Raw genomic sequence first — 17,142 nt, forward strand, 5'->3', positions numbered from 1 at the left:
GTTGACTATAATAAAAATAAACAAAACAATTTAATTATAAGAAAAAACAAACATGTGAACCACAATTAAACTGAGATGAAATTCCTAATGATTACTGATGTTGACTCGATAAGGGATAAGACATGGTATGATATAGGGATAGAGCATCCCTACTAGTTGCTGATGTTGACTCGATAAGGGATGAGACATGGTATGATATAGGTTTAGAGCATCTCCAAAGCTCCGCAGGAGGTCAATGGACCCAAATCATCTCCGCTGGAACAATATGACCTGTTCCATCTAATTCGGAATACACCTTACAAAAAAGTTGGATGTTTAACAAATATACTGTGTGGTTGGATGTTTAACAAATATACTGTGTGGTCTGTAACGTCTGTTAGAGGAGGTAAAGACCACATTTTTGTGAAAATGTATCAGTTTCCCAACACTAATATCCCCACTCTTCCATACACTTCCAACACTATTATCCACCCATTGGTATTGTCCTTTCCAAAAAGGCGTTCAGATTGATAAATCAATAATTTGAAAAAAATAAGACCTAAATATATATAAACAGTATTATTGTCATTCTTGGGGAGAGGTGGAGGACTATCAATAAGAATTTAACTCAAACTCCCACACAACCCCTACAAATGCCTCTGTCACATGATTCTTACAGCTTTATTATGATTTCGAACTCCCGGTACTGGTACCGGTACCGGTACTTATAAATTAACTTGCATGAGTTTTGAGGAGATGGCAAGACAAAATGCATACCTTGTCATAGAATTATTGCAAAAAAAAAAAAAAAAAAAAAAAAGAAAGAAAGAAAAAGAACAAAAAAAAAAAAAACACTCAAGGGTTTTTGTACAAAACTATTATATATATCTATACATGTCTCATTTCCGTCCATCTTTTTTTATTTTGGAATGTACATGACCCATTCCAAAATTGGATGTGCTTTTTGCATAATATACCTAAACTCACATTGACTTGTGAACTAATTACGAAATATTCTTTTGTCTTTTTCTAATGATAACTTTGAAAATTCACCGGTTAGCATAAAAAAGTTAAAATCTCCAAATCATCCAACAATTTTTAGAAACGGAGGGAGTATCATTTATCTTTGCAATGATATGACTATGCATCTCTGAATTTTATGAATAATGAGGATTTCAAAGCATTAAATCCAAGAAATATATTGAGTCTCATCTTTTAGAATTAAATCCACTGTTGCAGAGCATGTAATAATACCTTGATAATATTTTAATCTATGTGAATTCAATTTCTATAATTAAGCAACATTTTTAGAACTTCTCAGATTTCAGTCTCACGTTTTTACGAGTTTTACAGGGACTTATAATTATGTTGCATATTTTCTTGAATTGTTGGCATTTTGTCTTCATATTCCACATAGACTTGTGGATTATGCATTTACGTATTTGTAGTAATTGTTGGTGATGACAAAAAATTGAACCTTGAAAAGGATTTTTATTACACACAAAACTGGTGCTAAATTTACAGCTTTCTACTTGCATACTACGGTAAGTATTTACAGAAGAGGGGGTGACCCAGCTCTTTGATTTCATCTGCCCTCCACCCCGCCCCCCAAACAAAAGGATAAATAAGCACTGATGGACCGCCTTAGATAAGATAGAATGGGGACCACACTGTGAAATACAGAAGATGTACATTAAGAATAGTTTTTGATAAGTTAATATGTAGAACATAATCCTCACTTGTATTTTGGGAGGTAAAAGAGGTACATTAATTATAGTTTTTGATAAATACTCAAGTTCTATAAAATCTGTAATCGTAAAAATTGCCTGTGGCTTTGGGAGATAAAAGAGGTACATTAATTATAGTTTTTGATAAATACTCAAGTTTTATAAAATCTGTTATTGTAAGAATTGCCTGTGGCCTAGCGGAGACAGTGTGTGTGAATCCCAACTAGGAAAACGAAACAAAAAAAAAAAAGAATTGCCAAACATTAACAAAGATTAAGGACAAGTCAATTATTGAGTTTTTGTGAGTGTGTGGAGCCAAACATAAATAGAGGGCTGTCATAAGTCATGTAATGAGTCCTTACGGTATCAATTATTTGTGTCTGTGGGCCAAACATAAACAAAGACGACCACAAAGTCAAGTAATTATTTACATATAACTTATATTACAAGGGGATTTTCTACACTTAACCCAACAAGATTTTATAAACTTATTAATCCCTAGAATTGAGAAGTAGGATTATAACTTGAATTTGAAAAGTAGGATTATAAGTTGATTTTTTTTTTCTTTTATAATTTTAAGGAAAAGAATTTATCTTAAAATCCAACCCAGGTTAGTAAAACTCAAAACGCTTGTTGAGCAAAATAGGGCATATTTTTTTGCACAATTTAAATCTTTTAATCCATGAGTTTTGGTTTATTTTTTTTCTTTTTAGGACAAGAATGTTGAAATTAGAGGTGGGAAGGTTAGGCTCCTAAAGATAACAGAGAGCAACTCAACCGCTGGGCTACGAAGATATTCATATCAACGAGTATTAGTTCAGATAGTTTGATAACGTGTTCAAGTTCAGAACAACATTGTGGATGTAGATGATTTGCTTGAACTTTTGGAAAAATAAAAACTAATTTTTTTTTTCCAATCTCTTGGGAAATCACAGTGAACTCAACTAGTACATCCAATGGGCAACATGGGCTAAAAATAGACGAGTCCTCTTGGTATTGATCACATTATCTACCAAAACTCAACCTTTATGGCCCAACAATTCTGACCAACATGGCCCATCAAAATTTATTTTCGAAGGTCTTCTTTTTATTCTCTATTTCTCTCCTATATTTCAAACGCCAAAACCCTAAACCCCGAACTTCGAAGCAAAGCGGAGCGAGGCGAAGTTGTTGTACTCTGAACATACCTTCAATGGCTGTAAGTGTTCATTGATGATATTTACTTTCACTTATACTGCATAATGTTTGTGTGTGCGTCTCTCTCTCTCTATATATACTATATATATGTTACATTCCATCGTAGAATGCATAATCCCTCTGAACGCATCCTCACTTTGTCTTGCACAATGCATCGGTATTTTATTTCATGAAATATCAACGAATTCAATCCTTTGGGAGCTAAAAAAATGGTTAAAGTATTTGTTTCTTACGGCATATTCTTTAGAAGGCAATGTTTGTGATATAGAACTTAGAAGCCCGTATAATTGATCTTGCATGAGCTTTGCTAAGTAAAACGAGACAATCATGTTTTAGGTTGGATCCTAGTATAGCCGTCCCCCGATTTCCGGTTTAATCCTGTTAAAATAATGGCTTGATAATTGTAATATACAACAATTATTTTTCATAATTGGATTGAAACAGGAAATTAATCTCTGATTAGGTCTCAAAAGTTCTAAATAAAAAAGAAAAGTGATAGGTGTTAACTGACATATGATGAGGGTTCTAGATTGTACTACCCTGCAATCAAATTCAGCATTCATCATTGTGGGATTTAGGAATATGTAAGGGGCTTATCCCTTGTTATGTATCATTGTTGTTCTTGAGTCTTGACAATATATATATATATAATTGTTGCTTCCTGAATCATTATTTCCAATTGTTACTACATCATATCCTGCTTACTTTTTATATCCAAATAAGGTCATTTTTTATTTTTAAGAAAGAAAGTTCTGCATATTCCTGTTTTTTAAATTGGTGATGGAAAAATCTTTCCAAAGGTAAGAGTTGCTGGTCATGCTCATCATCTTCAGCAAAAATATTTTATTATAAATTGCTTTCTTTAAATTTTCACATTTATCTCTCTTCATTAAAAGTTCAAAGCATCTATTTTTCAAACACATTTTACGTACCAAATAAAGGAATGATTTAGGGAATGTCAGGTTTTACTATTTGCATAAAAAAAAAATACATATCAATATATTAATTCTAAACATGCGCTGTTTTACTTCTGAGCTGCTGGTCCCAACTTACAATTTTATGCATTTGAACTTTGGAAGACCAAAATGCATGGTGTCTTGTCACGAGTTGCAATGTTGCATCTAGCAATCATGAGATTTCTCTCACTTGAAAACCCTAAACACTCGACTTCAAAGAGAAGAGAAATTCTTCTCTAGAATCTCATTAGTTGCTGTAGGTATTCAACAATGAGATTAGCTCACTTTGTATTGCATAATTCATTGCTTTTGTCTTTATCGTGAAAATAATTTCATTAATATATTTTCTATCAAAACAAGCAGATGTTGTGCTCAACGTTTTAGATCAATCCTGTTACTTAATGATTATTGTGAAGATTTTTTGACGCTAGTGGTTTTGCTTATGAGGTTATTTGTGCATAACCTACTTCAAATCCTGAAAAGGTGCCTTTCAATCTTGAAAAGTTCTCAAAAGTATGGCTTCCAAACCACTCCTCTCTCCAGAAATATGCAAACAAACATCTCTTACTCGAGGCAATTCTAGATGGATCGGTAAACCTATCTTCAGGGGACATCCCAACACCAAACACCATGATAAAATCTAACTCTTCGACCATTTTTCCACCACAAAGCCGATGAACTTGTAGAAATCTCTCCATTTTTCCTCTTTCCCTTCCAAAGCCCAATTCAACAGGGGCACATAACCTTAACTTAAGTTCAACCATGAAGACTATCCTCAAATTTCCCCAACTTTTCTCAACATGCAACCTGGTTCCACCACGTTACTCTGAAGCCATTCCCCAACAATGCTTTATTAAACTGCCTATCCCAACATTTCCCCCAATCCCACCACCACCAAGGAAAAAAAAAAAAAAAAAGGGAAAAGAAAAGAAGAAAAGAAAAAATGTATTAGAGCAGAAACTTGCATCCATGCTGCAAGCTGGTATTTGGATTCCTCTTTAATTATATGCCATAGATTCTCTTTAAATCTTCTTCAACCTTTCAACCACCGAGGTCAGTATTGTGAAAATGGACATAAAATATATGGACAGTCGGGCAGGCGTGAAAGAGTTCTTTTATAAAAGTTGGATTTCCACCTTTTGGTAGATATTATCTTTTGCAACCTGTTAACCTGTTCTTTAACCTTTCCACCAAAATTACAAACTGAGGTAGCCTTAAAAGGTGCACCAATAGGCAGGGCCCTGAGAGCATCATTGGAAGAGATCCCGCTTTGCAACCCTGATTTCCAGCCAAAGCAAACAGATTCTCCACATCTCATTGGAGTAATTTCAAATTTAACCAAATTTATCCACAATATTGCCTCAAAACACATGTAGTGCTTCTATGATAAATTGATAATATACCACAACTTCACCTCCTCAACACTGCAAATATTATAATGTCATTTGTGAAAAGGAGATGAGAAACCGATACATAAGATCTTTGACCACCACTGATTTTAAAGGAACTGAAGAAGTCAGCATCCACAGCTTTACTAATCATTTTACTCAAGACTTTGCTCTCCCAATAAAGGGAATCGAGTTAGAGGGTTTGCCTGTCAGACCTCTAAAAATGACCGAAAAACCATCAGGAATGCCATTGACTATGATAGGGAAATGGACTATCAAGATTATCTGATCCACTCCATTTTGTCCAAACCCCCTGCAGTCCAAAACATGATAGAGAAATACTTAATAGATGATTTCTTAATTTGAGATTTTGGGAACAGAAACTCTTTGTTGTCCTTGACACCACAAAGGAACTGTATGTGTTGTCCCCTTTAGCTGGTGGAGTTTTGCAATTATTAAACAATTCTAGGATCTACATACCAACCTATACAGAAAAAAACTATTACTTATTGTTGGTCCAGCTTGCATGAAGTGCCCCGGGGTGGGGAATGGCTGCAGGCCTTATTTATACAAATGATTTTTCTTACACTCTGACTTGAATTCTCATAACTTATCAAAAAAAAAAAAAAAAAATTCTCATGCTTGGTAGTCGAGTTCATACCATTGCACCATGCAATAGCCCCTTGAAAATGAAATTTAAGTAGCTAATTAAGTTACAGATCCTTTCTATGCATGCATCCAAAGATTCCTTCTTTCAAGACACACGAAAACTCCAGCATCTACTTTCTCATAAAAAAGGATTTGTATTAGAATCTGGCACTTGTCAGTGAAGACAGTAGGGAGTTTTAACTTTCTCTGAACATCAATTACTCGTGTTTATGTCTTTTGCAGTGCAAAATTTTTTAATATGATCATTTTTTTTTTATCTGCTATAGATGTATGGGATGTTTCTGTTATTGTAACTAATTTTTAATAGTCTGGCAATTTTGGGTATAACATTGGCTAATGTATATTTGCATAATGATCTATATATGAACTTTTAAGTTCTTAGATTCAGATAAAACTCGTTCATGCTAGTGTATTCTGGACCAGTTCGCTTAATTTCCATAAACAATACTGTTGCATGCACCTTGCTTCTTGAAACTAATTATCTGGATATTGCAGACTGTACCTGTTAATCCCAAACCTTTCTTGAACAATTTGATCGGAAATCCTGTCATTGTAAAACTCAAGTGGGGAATGGAATACAAAGGTACTTTGCTTTCAGTGGTTCTTTCATTATTTTTTTCTTTTCTTTTTTTTCCTTCTTACTTGGGAATTTTCTGTAATTTGTGCATGCTTTTTCTTTTTTAATATTAGCCTTAGTGACATGAATGATTTCAAATCCTTTCAGGTTTTCTCGTTTCCGTGGATTCTTACATGAACTTGCAGGTATTGCCATACATTCTATTTTCAGTATATTTATATTTAGAAATTATGTTCTTTAATGCCTGCATTTGCGTGTGAATTTGTTTGTGTTTGATTGTGCCGTCTGCCTTCCGTCAGTGGCCTGATTTTGTTCCTGAGCTGCCATGTTGAGTAGCTTGTGTGATGTGATAGTGTTGGGCAATATACCATGTTGAAGCATCTGCATGTTACCTATAATTATTCTGTTTTTTACACATAATTTGTTTATCTTGGCAATATTTGACTTTGGAAAGCATTATATTTATCCAGTTCAGCATTTTTCTTCATTGAGTACATTTTGTCATTCTTATTTTTGATTTTTTATCTGCAGCTGGCCAACACTGAAGAATATATTGAAGGCCAATTCACTGGAAATCTTGGAGAGATTCTGATCAGGTAATTTTTTCAATCGCTGTAGTGTGCCTCTTGACCCATAGTACCCTAAGATTACAGTGATGCATGTCTCTCGAGTTTGAGTTAATATGCATCTTCATTGAAATTCCAAATGGGTGGATGATCTCAAACCAATAAAGTAAGACATTGATTGTGAAGAGAGAGAGAGCTAGGGTTGAGTCAACTTGAAGGTGAGGTAATTGGGGTGATTAGGATGGGAGAATGGTTTAAATTAAGCTGCATGGCGAGTCTCTGAGAACCTTTCGATGACCTGCCTTGCGTTATTCTTTTCAACTATGAGTCATGTCTTTTATTATTCTACTTATTTTGTCGTCCTCTTTTTCTTTTGCCACAAGTGCAAAAATCAACACCACCAACAACCAAGCCTTTTCCCAATTACTTGGGGTCGGCTTAAAAGTAGTGCAAAAATGACAAGGTTAAATAGTGTGTGTGTGTGTGTGTGTGTGTGTGTTTTTTTTTTTTTTTTGTTGGATTTGGGAGAAGGGGTTGATTAAGGCTTGCTCTAGGAAGTTATGCCACATAATTGTGACTTTTTAGTTATTTATTAAACTTCTTTTGAATCTGCATATTATGACAAGTCTTGTGGATGCTTTTGGTAACTGATAGAAGCATCAGGAAGTTCTAACAAATTGATCTATTACAATAATTATTACCTATTTACATGATCAAAGGTTACGCTTTGAGGCTGGTCTCTGTGTACGTGTGTGTGTTCGCGAATACAAAATATCCTCAAACACACTTAGTTGCCTGTTTATTATTGATGATTCTCTGCAATCCCTGTATCAAAGTAGCACAGTTATGCATCTAGTATTTTTTAGAAGAATTTTTATTACCGGACATAACTTTGGCTTAAAGAGTTGCAACTTCTTGTTTACGTGTATTGTATTGTATTGTTGCTACAGGTGTAACAATGTTCTCTATCTTCGCGGGGTACCAGAGGATGAACAAATAGAAGAAGCTAATCAAGACTAAGGTGGATTTTAGCAGTAAAATAGCCGTGGCCCAAATTATTATTCCGGTCACTATGCGTATCACTCCCAGAAGTTATATCTTGTATTATAGCATTTGAATGTACCGAGTGCAGTGCTAAATATTATTTGGGGTCAATATCTCCTCCGGGCTTTACAATGCATTGAGAGATGCTGGATTTTACATGACCCTGAAACTATTACATTATAGAGGATTCAAAAATGGCAGAATTCAACCGTTATTGTTTCTGAGAGGAGACTAAGATTATGCATTGAGATGACTTCCATTTTGGCTTCAGTAAACTTGTTGATGAACTGATTTTGGTTTCTGTGGTCCAAAATGAATTCGGTACGCCTTGGGTATTGAAATTTTTTCTACGATTGTAAAGTCTGACCCATTTGCTTTAGGGGTGTGGAAAAAATCTGGGCATTTTGGGCTATAGTGTTTATAGCTTGTATATGAAGATAGTATATCGTTCATCCCTAATGTAGAACAAATTGTTCTTATTTCAATCTTGGCAATAGTTGGCATCCAAGACCATGTGATTTACATGGGTCAACCCGATTACAACTTCAACTTGACTCATATTTTGGACATGTTCCTTTGTTGCTCGAGTTAGGGGTTAGAGTTGGAAGTTTTTAAACCATTGTCAATGTGGGTCTCTTGGGTATTTAGTAAATAATTAGTAGTTTCAACTAACCTCCTATATAGATAGAAAATTTAAACTTCACAACCTTGTAATTCAATGGGTTAAGGGCACGAGTATAATGAGAGTGTCCTCCTAATAGTTGTTTCATATTCATAATGTATCCTAAAATATGAAGAATATAAAAACTAAAGAGCTGCGGACATATGTCAAAAAGAATAAATATAACGATGAGAACTGCGGACAGATATCGAAGGGTGCTAAGCATTCCTTTCTTCTATTGAATTCATATATATATATATATATATATACACATAGGAATGCTTAGCACAATTCATATATATGTATATTGTGCTAAGCATTCCTATGTGTGTGTATATATATATATATATATATGTATGGATGTATGTATGTATGCGTGTATATTACTTTGATGCATGAAACATGTCCTCACAGAAGTGAACGTGCAAAGCATATCACTGTTCGCCTGTTATCCCAGTCAAACCAATTTCAATAAATAAATTTAAAAAAAACCCAAGTTCAATCCCTAGATATATATATATATATATATAATTATTTATGTCCATTCACATCTTAATTAGTAACATAAATCTTGATATAATTTGTAAAAGCTATACAACAACGAAAAAGAATCTATATTATGTGACAGGGCACTACCACAATCACAATGGTCCTGTCGGTTAACCTATGGCCTAGGGAGGTATGTCAAAAATTAAACGCCTGTTTTTTTTTTTTTTTATAACTCAAACACTAACTTGATCGGAGTGTTCCGGGTCGGCACCAAATTAATTGTTTTTTTTTTTTTTTTTTTTTTTTTTTAACTCAAACACTAACTTGATCGGAGTGTTCCGGGTCGGCACCAAATTAATCGTTACTGCTCCATTCTTACTTAAAAGGCTCTTGGTACTCAACCATGTAGGATTTTGTATCAACATGTACTTTTACATTTAATTTGTTCTTAACATCTCAAGTTTTAACAAGAAATTAAGGGGAAAATAAAAAATAAAAAAATTAATGTAATAGTTACAATTTCTCAATGTGTACTCTATGTTAGTAGTAGAGATGTATAGGTCTACTTTTCATAACACCAAAATTTGTTACCAACTAAATACTTCTTGTAGAAAAATTCAGATTTAAGAAATGCTAATAGAAATATTAGCCAATGACTAAATAAACTTCCAAAGAAATTGCTCGAAATGAAATTTATAGTCACAAGGGAACAGTTTAAAATGAAAATTATAGTAGGAATCGAATTTCTCATTATATGTAATTGCGGTGTTGACAAGTAATAGACATGTTCATGTTTAGTCTAGATCACATTTCAACAAATAAATAATGTTAAAAATTGGAACAGTCAAATATTATAAATCAAAAATTCAAGAGTGGGATTGTTGGACAATTCAACTTCTTATATTGAAAACAAAAATATGATTAACAAAAAAAATTATAAATAAAAAAATTGTTTATAAAAAACAAAAAATCTATAAATTTAAATATATATATAGATTTAGCAAGAGAAAGACACTAACACGTGCCTAATATTTAATTCATGTACTTTTTAAATATACATAATAATTATATATACATATATATATATAATTCATGTAAAAATGCATTACATTTTTATTTTTTATATTTTATTTTGAGAAGGTAAATAATAGTTATTGTCATTGCTTTGTGGCACAGTGATATGGTTCTAGTATTCAAATGAGCAGGATAGGTGTGTAATTATGGTGTGTGTGAATTTTTTTTGCCAATACTAATAATACTAATAAAAAAAGGTTTATCGTTATGGTTGTTTGAACTTTGAAGAACGTACAGGTAAATCAATCGCGAGTTCATTTTTCTGTCCGTTTCTCTTCATTTTAGGGGGGAAAAAGTGAACTTGGAAGAAATAAATTCATTTCATCTCCACATTAAACTTCGAAACGAGGGAAGGGTTCGATCCCGATCTCAGCCACATTGTCTTCTGCTCTCTTTCTCTCTCTATCACCTTCGCAGATCCGAATCTCAGGCAAGGAAATCTCGATCTGATCTATTTGTACACATTGCAATTTCGCATAATTCTTGATTAATTTTAGTATCAATGCTCTTTTTCTTCGATCTTTTCAATTTATTTTTGAATTGTATATATACACACAATCGAACAGTGCGTGCAATTATATGAGGTGCTGGTGTGAATTTTAATTCATGAATTGTACCGAAATTGATCTTGTTATTTTTAACTCAATTACAGGCAAATTAATTTATTGACTATTTATGTTTAAAAGAATTTCGGAATAGTGGAACTAAGTTTCATTTTTTTTTATTATTTTTTTTATTTTTTTTAACGATTAGTGTGATAAAGTTTTATTGGTTGCTGAGAAAATGTAGGAATTTAAAGATATTGAACTTTGGAATTTTAAATATTGTTGAGAAAAGATATGTTTTGGAGTTTTTTTCATTAATGTAGTTCTATTGGTCTTGAGAAATGGTTGAAATTTCCCTCCTTCAGTTCCTTAATCTTCTATTTCTTGCCAACCCCGTTAAACCTAGTGCACGAGGGTCAGAGGTATGCAACCTTACCCTCTCATGTGAAGAGGCTGTTTCCTTATTTTGAATCCGTGACCTCCAGGTCACAATGAAGCAATCTTACCATTGCACCAATGCTCGCCCTCCATTTTTGGCAACATTAATATTGCTTATTCAACTTCACTGAACTTCTGGGCTGCGTATGTCAACTCTTCTTTACTTGGCCTTAAATCTCAGGTCTTGTCTTTCTCATAGCATTGGCTGTAATCTCTTTGGCTTCCTTTTGTACTTGTGGCTGACCCCATTCATATGGGATTAAGGCAAAGATGATGATGATGGTTCATGACCAATCATCTTAGATGGTTATCTTCTCCTTTGAGCGCCACAAGGCATATACGTATTTGAATTTAAAATATTCCTAGTCTTGTATCAGAAATTTGCATATGTTTGTGTCTACTTATCAGGTCTGATGAATTTATAACCATCATTCTTCCTTCATTAGATGAAATATGCATTCAAAGAGAGTTTCATTTTTCTTGCATTTTATTTTCCTTTTTATTAAAAATTCTAAGAGTAATTACGTGTATCCATTTTTTTACTCTCATTTCAGATAATTGTTAAGCTCAAGAACTGAAAAATTTCAGTGACCTCCACGAAAGATTGTATGGGCACAGATAGTAGTGATTGGCATTTGGCACTAAACTATGACCAGTGGGTAGCACTATCTGTATCTGGTCCACGACCCCCGGCTCGCTATAAGGTTATGTTCATTCTAGAGATTAGCTTAAATTTTTGAGGTCAGCAAGATTTCATTGGTTTAAGCAGTTGTAACATCTTCTTCCCTTCAAAGCTTCAGATCAGAACTAGTTATTTATTTTTGCTCTTAAATCCTTTCCAAATACAGTAACGATTCATCATTTTTTTTACTTTTACTTTTTCTTTTTTCACGTGTTATGTATGCACCAGTTACTTACCATTCCATATATTCCTCTCTGTAGCATGCTGCAAGCTTGGTTGATGAAAAACTTTACATCACTGGTGGAAGTCGTAACGGACGGTACCTATCTGATGTTCAGGTATCGGACATGATTATTCACTTCTGCATGTCAAAATCCTTCTTTCTTGGGTCTTGTCATAATTGGCTACTTTTCAGGTTTTTGATCTTAGAAATTTGGCATGGTCTACTCTAAAACTGAACATGGAACCAAAAGCTGATAAAACTACTGATGGTAGTTCCCTGGAAGTTCTTCCAGCCTCTTCAGGCCACAGAATGGTAAGGTGTTGATTCATAAATGTCTTGTGTTAAAATTTTACTCTACTCTCATTTGTCCAAAGTGGTTCTTATTGCTTTACACTCATCACACAACTAATTTGCATATGTGGTTGTTTATGCTGGTAGATTAAGTGGAAAAACAAACTTCTTCTTCTTGGTGGTCATTCAAAGGATAATTTTGACAGCTTGAAAGGTTTGTTCCTCGAAAGCCATTTTCATACTGTTCAGAAACCACTTGAACTTCTTTTGAATCTTATGCCTTGTTAGCTAACTTGTAGTGCGATTCATTGATTTGGAATCATACCACTGCGGTGTTATGGAGACCTCTGGAAAAGTTCCGGTAACTGACTGACTCCAGTTACTGTAAATCTAGATTTCTGTTTTTGAGCGAAGTGATTTCCATTTCATTTTATTGTGCCTTTTTTATTTAAGTAAATTTTCCTAGTTGTCAGCTGTTTAATTAGTGGAGGAACAGGCGTGTCAACCTTTCTCCTTTGCTATATGTATGTGTGAGATTAATTTAAATTTTATGATTAATTTTGCTTGGTTTGCTTATTGGGTAAGCAGGTGGCTCGCGGTGGCCAGTCTGTAACACTGGTCGGCTCTAAAATAATAATGTTTGGTGGAGAAGACAGTCAGAGGCGACTGCTGAATGATGTCCATGTTCTTGATCTGGAGACAATGATTTGGTGTGCGTTGGAGACGGTGTAAGTGTTGATTTTACTTTTACAGACAGCTGCTTATGTGCTTTTTTTATTTTTTTTATTTTTAATTTTTTTATTTATTTATTTTTGCCCTGAATTGCTGCTAATGTGCTTCCAGAAGAGTTCTGCTCACTTTGTTGTGCTTTTATAGGCAGACACCTCCAGTTCCCAGATTTGATCACATAGCTGCTGTGCATGCAGAACGCTACCTTTTAATTTTTGGCGGTTGTTCTCATTCAATCTTTTTCAATGATCTTCATGTACTGGACTTGCAGACTGTAAGTGTTTATTCTTTTTGGGATATTGTTTTGGTTTTCAAATTGCGTTGAAGTTTAGCATTGAAGCTGAATGTTAAATTGTTAACTTGTTTCATTTCTATAATGGCACCTTGATTTCAAGAATTAGATAATTGACTTTTCTTGTGTATACTTGATGATTTTTATAATATACTCGACTGATATTCATAGTAATCCAAACACTTATTAATTATTCTGACATAATTGCTGCCCCTGGTTTATGTGCCTGAAATATCTTCCTCATGTTTCTGATGAAGTTTATAAGCTGAAATTGTTGGCTTTTGGTTTCAATTGATGCTAGCAAATTCAATCATTAAACTGCATCTATTTTCTGTTTGGAAGGTAATTTTTACATTTCATCGCCTGTCAGTTGCCAAACTGTTATTTAGATCCATTACTGGAATACTTTTTGTCCAATATTATGTTTATGGTCTTACTCTTTGACTGTGATACTTGAGGTAATATACCTCGGTGTCAAGGTTTTACTCTCTTTAGGGTCACTAATTTTGGTGTCAGTTATCTTTCAGAATTGTAATAGAATAAACATATAAACGTACTCATTTCTTGTTTCTTTATATTGTGAAGGTATGCCTTCACTGTCTCACGTATTGTTTTAGTTCTCTTTTTTTATAAAACAAATTGACACTTGCAAACAGCCTTTTAGATCCCCACTGTAGTTGAGATTGCTGCAGGAAGTGAACATACCTTAAATGTTTCAAGTTTATGCTGTTAGTGCACCCTTTACTGTTATGTCAATGGTTATTGATATCATTCTGTTTAAGACATGCTGTAATAGTGTTGTGTTAATGGAGATATCCTGATATTTAGTCTTTTGGGAGATTATTTCCGATCATGTCTTGCAGTATCAGTTGTTGGCAAACTAATTGTTAGATCTGCACTGGAACATAGCCATGACAAATATAGTGGGAGAGAATATATGCATTCCCCTGATAGTCATGACTGAATGGAAGAACTTAGAACAAATTCCTCTAGTGTGGACTGAATGAAGAATAAAAAATGACATCAAGTGCTAATTACTGTGGAAATATGCCTAGTATATTTGTTTTCTCATTCTTGATCTCACTTCACTTTTTAGCTTGATAGGCTGTCATGTAATTGCAGATGGACTGGACCCAAATGCTTGTTTAAATATTAATTATTTATTATTCTTTTTGTATTCAAATGCTTGTTTAAATATTAATTGTTTGATATCCCTTGTATTCTGTGCTCGGACTTGATCACCCGTGGCTCTAGAATTGAGGGGTATCACAGTTGGTATCAAAGCACTCCAGGTTCAAGTGTCTCTAGGGATCTATTGTTTTAAGACTTCCGCGTAGTGTATTCTTTTATTTAGAGCCTAAGATTAGGATTCGTTGTGTTCTTTACGGTTCGGTTAAATCGTACTAATGTCTGTCTTTCTATGTTAACAGAATGGTTAATGCTAGAAGAAGACGGGACAATCAGAGAAATAGGCAACGAAGGGAGGCGGCTCGTAGGCAGCGTCAGGAGGATGAGGGTCAGTTCTATGAGGAAGTTCAGCAGACTCGGGATCAGGGAGGAGACCCAGAGTTTCTTCCTCACATCAATGACCTTATTGCTCGGGCTATAGAAACAGGGGTAACCGCTGCACTTCGGAATCAGCCTCAAGTACAGCCGGCACCGTTACCGGCACCGGTTGTTCGGATTGATACTTGGGAGAAGGGTAGGAGTTCTTTCACAAAGGGGAGCCCACCTGAGTTCACAGGCTCCACCGATGCGAGAGCAGTTCATCAGTGGAAACAGGACATCGAGCGACATCTTCGCTTGGTTCAGTGCACGGAGGTTCAGAAGCAGATGTTTGCTACCTTCAAGCTAGTTGGGGATGCACTACAATGGTGGGAGTCAGTTACCACCGCAGCGGAGAGGATGGCATTGACTTACGATCAGTTCAGTGCATGCTTTGATGAAAAGTATTTCCCTTATGCAATCAAGGCAGCCATGAAGACTGAGTTTCTTAATCTGCAGCAGGGGAACATGACAGTAGCGGAGTATGAGCAGCAGTTCACACGCTTGTCTCTCTTTGCACCGGAAGAGGTGGATACAGAGGAGAAGAAGCGCAACAGTTTCGTCAAGGGATTGGTGTGGTCTATCAAGAGAGCTATTACGGGTAATCCAGCCTATACTACCTATGCTCAGGTGGTAGACGCCGCTCTGCAGCAGTATCAGTTGACCGTGGATTTCAGACAGGCTAAGGGTGAGAAGCGGGGTGACAGAGACTCTGCTAATCAGTCAGCTGATAAAGGGAATGGGAACGGACACTGACAGAATGACAAGGGCAAGTTCCAAGGACAGCAGCCTTGGAAGAAGCACAAGGGTGGTTCAGATGCTCCCAGGGATGTGGCACCTGTTCAGCGACAGCAGAATGGGGGACCACAGGGAGGACAGGGTCAGCCATAGGCTAACCGACAGAGGAGGCCATTTGGTACTTTCCAGGGTAATTGTTATACTTGTGGAGAGTATGGTCACACTTCCAGGCAGTGTCCTACAGTAAGACATGGACAGAGACAGGGACAACATGTGCAGTAGGGGCAGAGGGCACCAGTGCCTTTACCAGCTCCACAGGTTCCACGGATTCAGGGACAGACATATCCGGCTCTACGAGCGCCACCGCAGCCTCAGGGACAGGCACCGCAGCAGTTGCACTATGGCAGGGTGTACAACCCCATGCCACAGGATGTTCGGACACCACAGGCTGTTGAGGGTAAGTTTCCTATTCATGGTTTACTTGGACGTGTTTTATTTGATATGGGTGCTACACACTCATTTGTAGCTAGGTCATTTGTTGCTTTGTCTGGGATGATGACTCAGGTATGCAGTAGACCACATGGAATTTCTACACCGTTAGGCAATACAACCATTCTTCATGAGAGTGATGGGCCTGTGACACTAGATATTGGTAGACTCAGATTTCTAGCCAATCTTTTGGTCCTGGACATGCACACTTATGATGTGATACTTGGGATGGATTGGTTATCGCATTACCATGCCCAAGTTGATTGTTATGATAGGTCCGTAGTTTTCACCATACATGGTCAGGACGTGTACGTCATCGCTATGCCGCATTCTAGGGGGGTCACTAGCGCCTATTTGTTTCATGTGAAGGAGGAAGCGGAGGAGGGGACTACTGTATTATTGGATAACATACCAATTGTACAGGATTACCCGGATGTATTTCAGGAGATTCCAGGGTTGCCGTCTAGTCGCGAGATCGACTTTGTGATAGACTTAGCTCCAGGCACTACGCCTATTGCTAGGGCACCGTATAGGATGGCACCAGTGGAGATGCGCGAGCTGAGGGATCAGATTCAGTAGCTACTCAGCCAGGGTTTCATTCGCAGGAGTACTTCACTCTGGGGAGCACCGGTTTTATTTGTGAAGAAGAAGGATGGTTCGCTCCGCTTGTGTATAGATTACAGGGAGTTGAACAAGATTACTATCGTAACAAGTATCCTTTGCCCAGGATTGATGACTTGTTTGATCAGTTGAAGGGAGCTACTTATTTCTCTAAAATTGATCTGCGGTCTGGATATCATCAACTTCGGGTTCGGGAGCAGGATGTTTCGAGGACAGCATTTC

At 35.9% G+C, this 17,142-nt stretch overlaps 2 protein-coding genes across 2 annotated transcripts; both read left to right on the forward strand.

The window, feature by feature from the left end:
* Window positions 1-2,803: 2,803 nt before the first annotated feature.
* Window positions 2,804-8,482, forward strand: LOC132311888 (probable small nuclear ribonucleoprotein F). The gene is made up of 5 exons (XM_059810033.1): window positions 2,804-2,904; window positions 6,412-6,499; window positions 6,641-6,678; window positions 7,025-7,089; window positions 8,010-8,482. Exons 1-5 carry the CDS (start codon window positions 2,899-2,901, stop codon window positions 8,077-8,079), a joined length of 267 nt encoding a protein of 88 aa, XP_059666016.1. The 5' UTR covers window positions 2,804-2,898; the 3' UTR covers window positions 8,080-8,482.
* A 2,071-nt stretch (window positions 8,483-10,553) lies between these two features.
* Window positions 10,554-14,676, forward strand: LOC132314283 (acyl-CoA-binding domain-containing protein 5-like). Its single transcript, XM_059813160.1, has 9 exons — window positions 10,554-10,757; window positions 11,865-12,014; window positions 12,253-12,330; window positions 12,408-12,527; window positions 12,654-12,720; window positions 12,806-12,867; window positions 13,095-13,234; window positions 13,383-13,509; window positions 14,650-14,676. The coding sequence occupies exons 2-9, from the start codon at window positions 11,919-11,921 to the stop codon at window positions 14,674-14,676; spliced, it is 717 nt and encodes a 238-aa protein (XP_059669143.1). The 5' UTR covers window positions 10,554-10,757; window positions 11,865-11,918.
* Window positions 14,677-17,142: the final 2,466 nt, after the last annotated feature.

The sequence above is a fragment of the Cornus florida genome, unplaced genomic scaffold, assembly GCF_030987335.1.
Source record: "Cornus florida cultivar Cherokee Brave unplaced genomic scaffold, ASM3098733v1 CherokeeBrave_3.0.0_Hap2_Chr06, whole genome shotgun sequence".
In the NCBI taxonomy this organism is placed as follows: Eukaryota; Viridiplantae; Streptophyta; class Magnoliopsida; order Cornales; family Cornaceae; genus Cornus; species Cornus florida.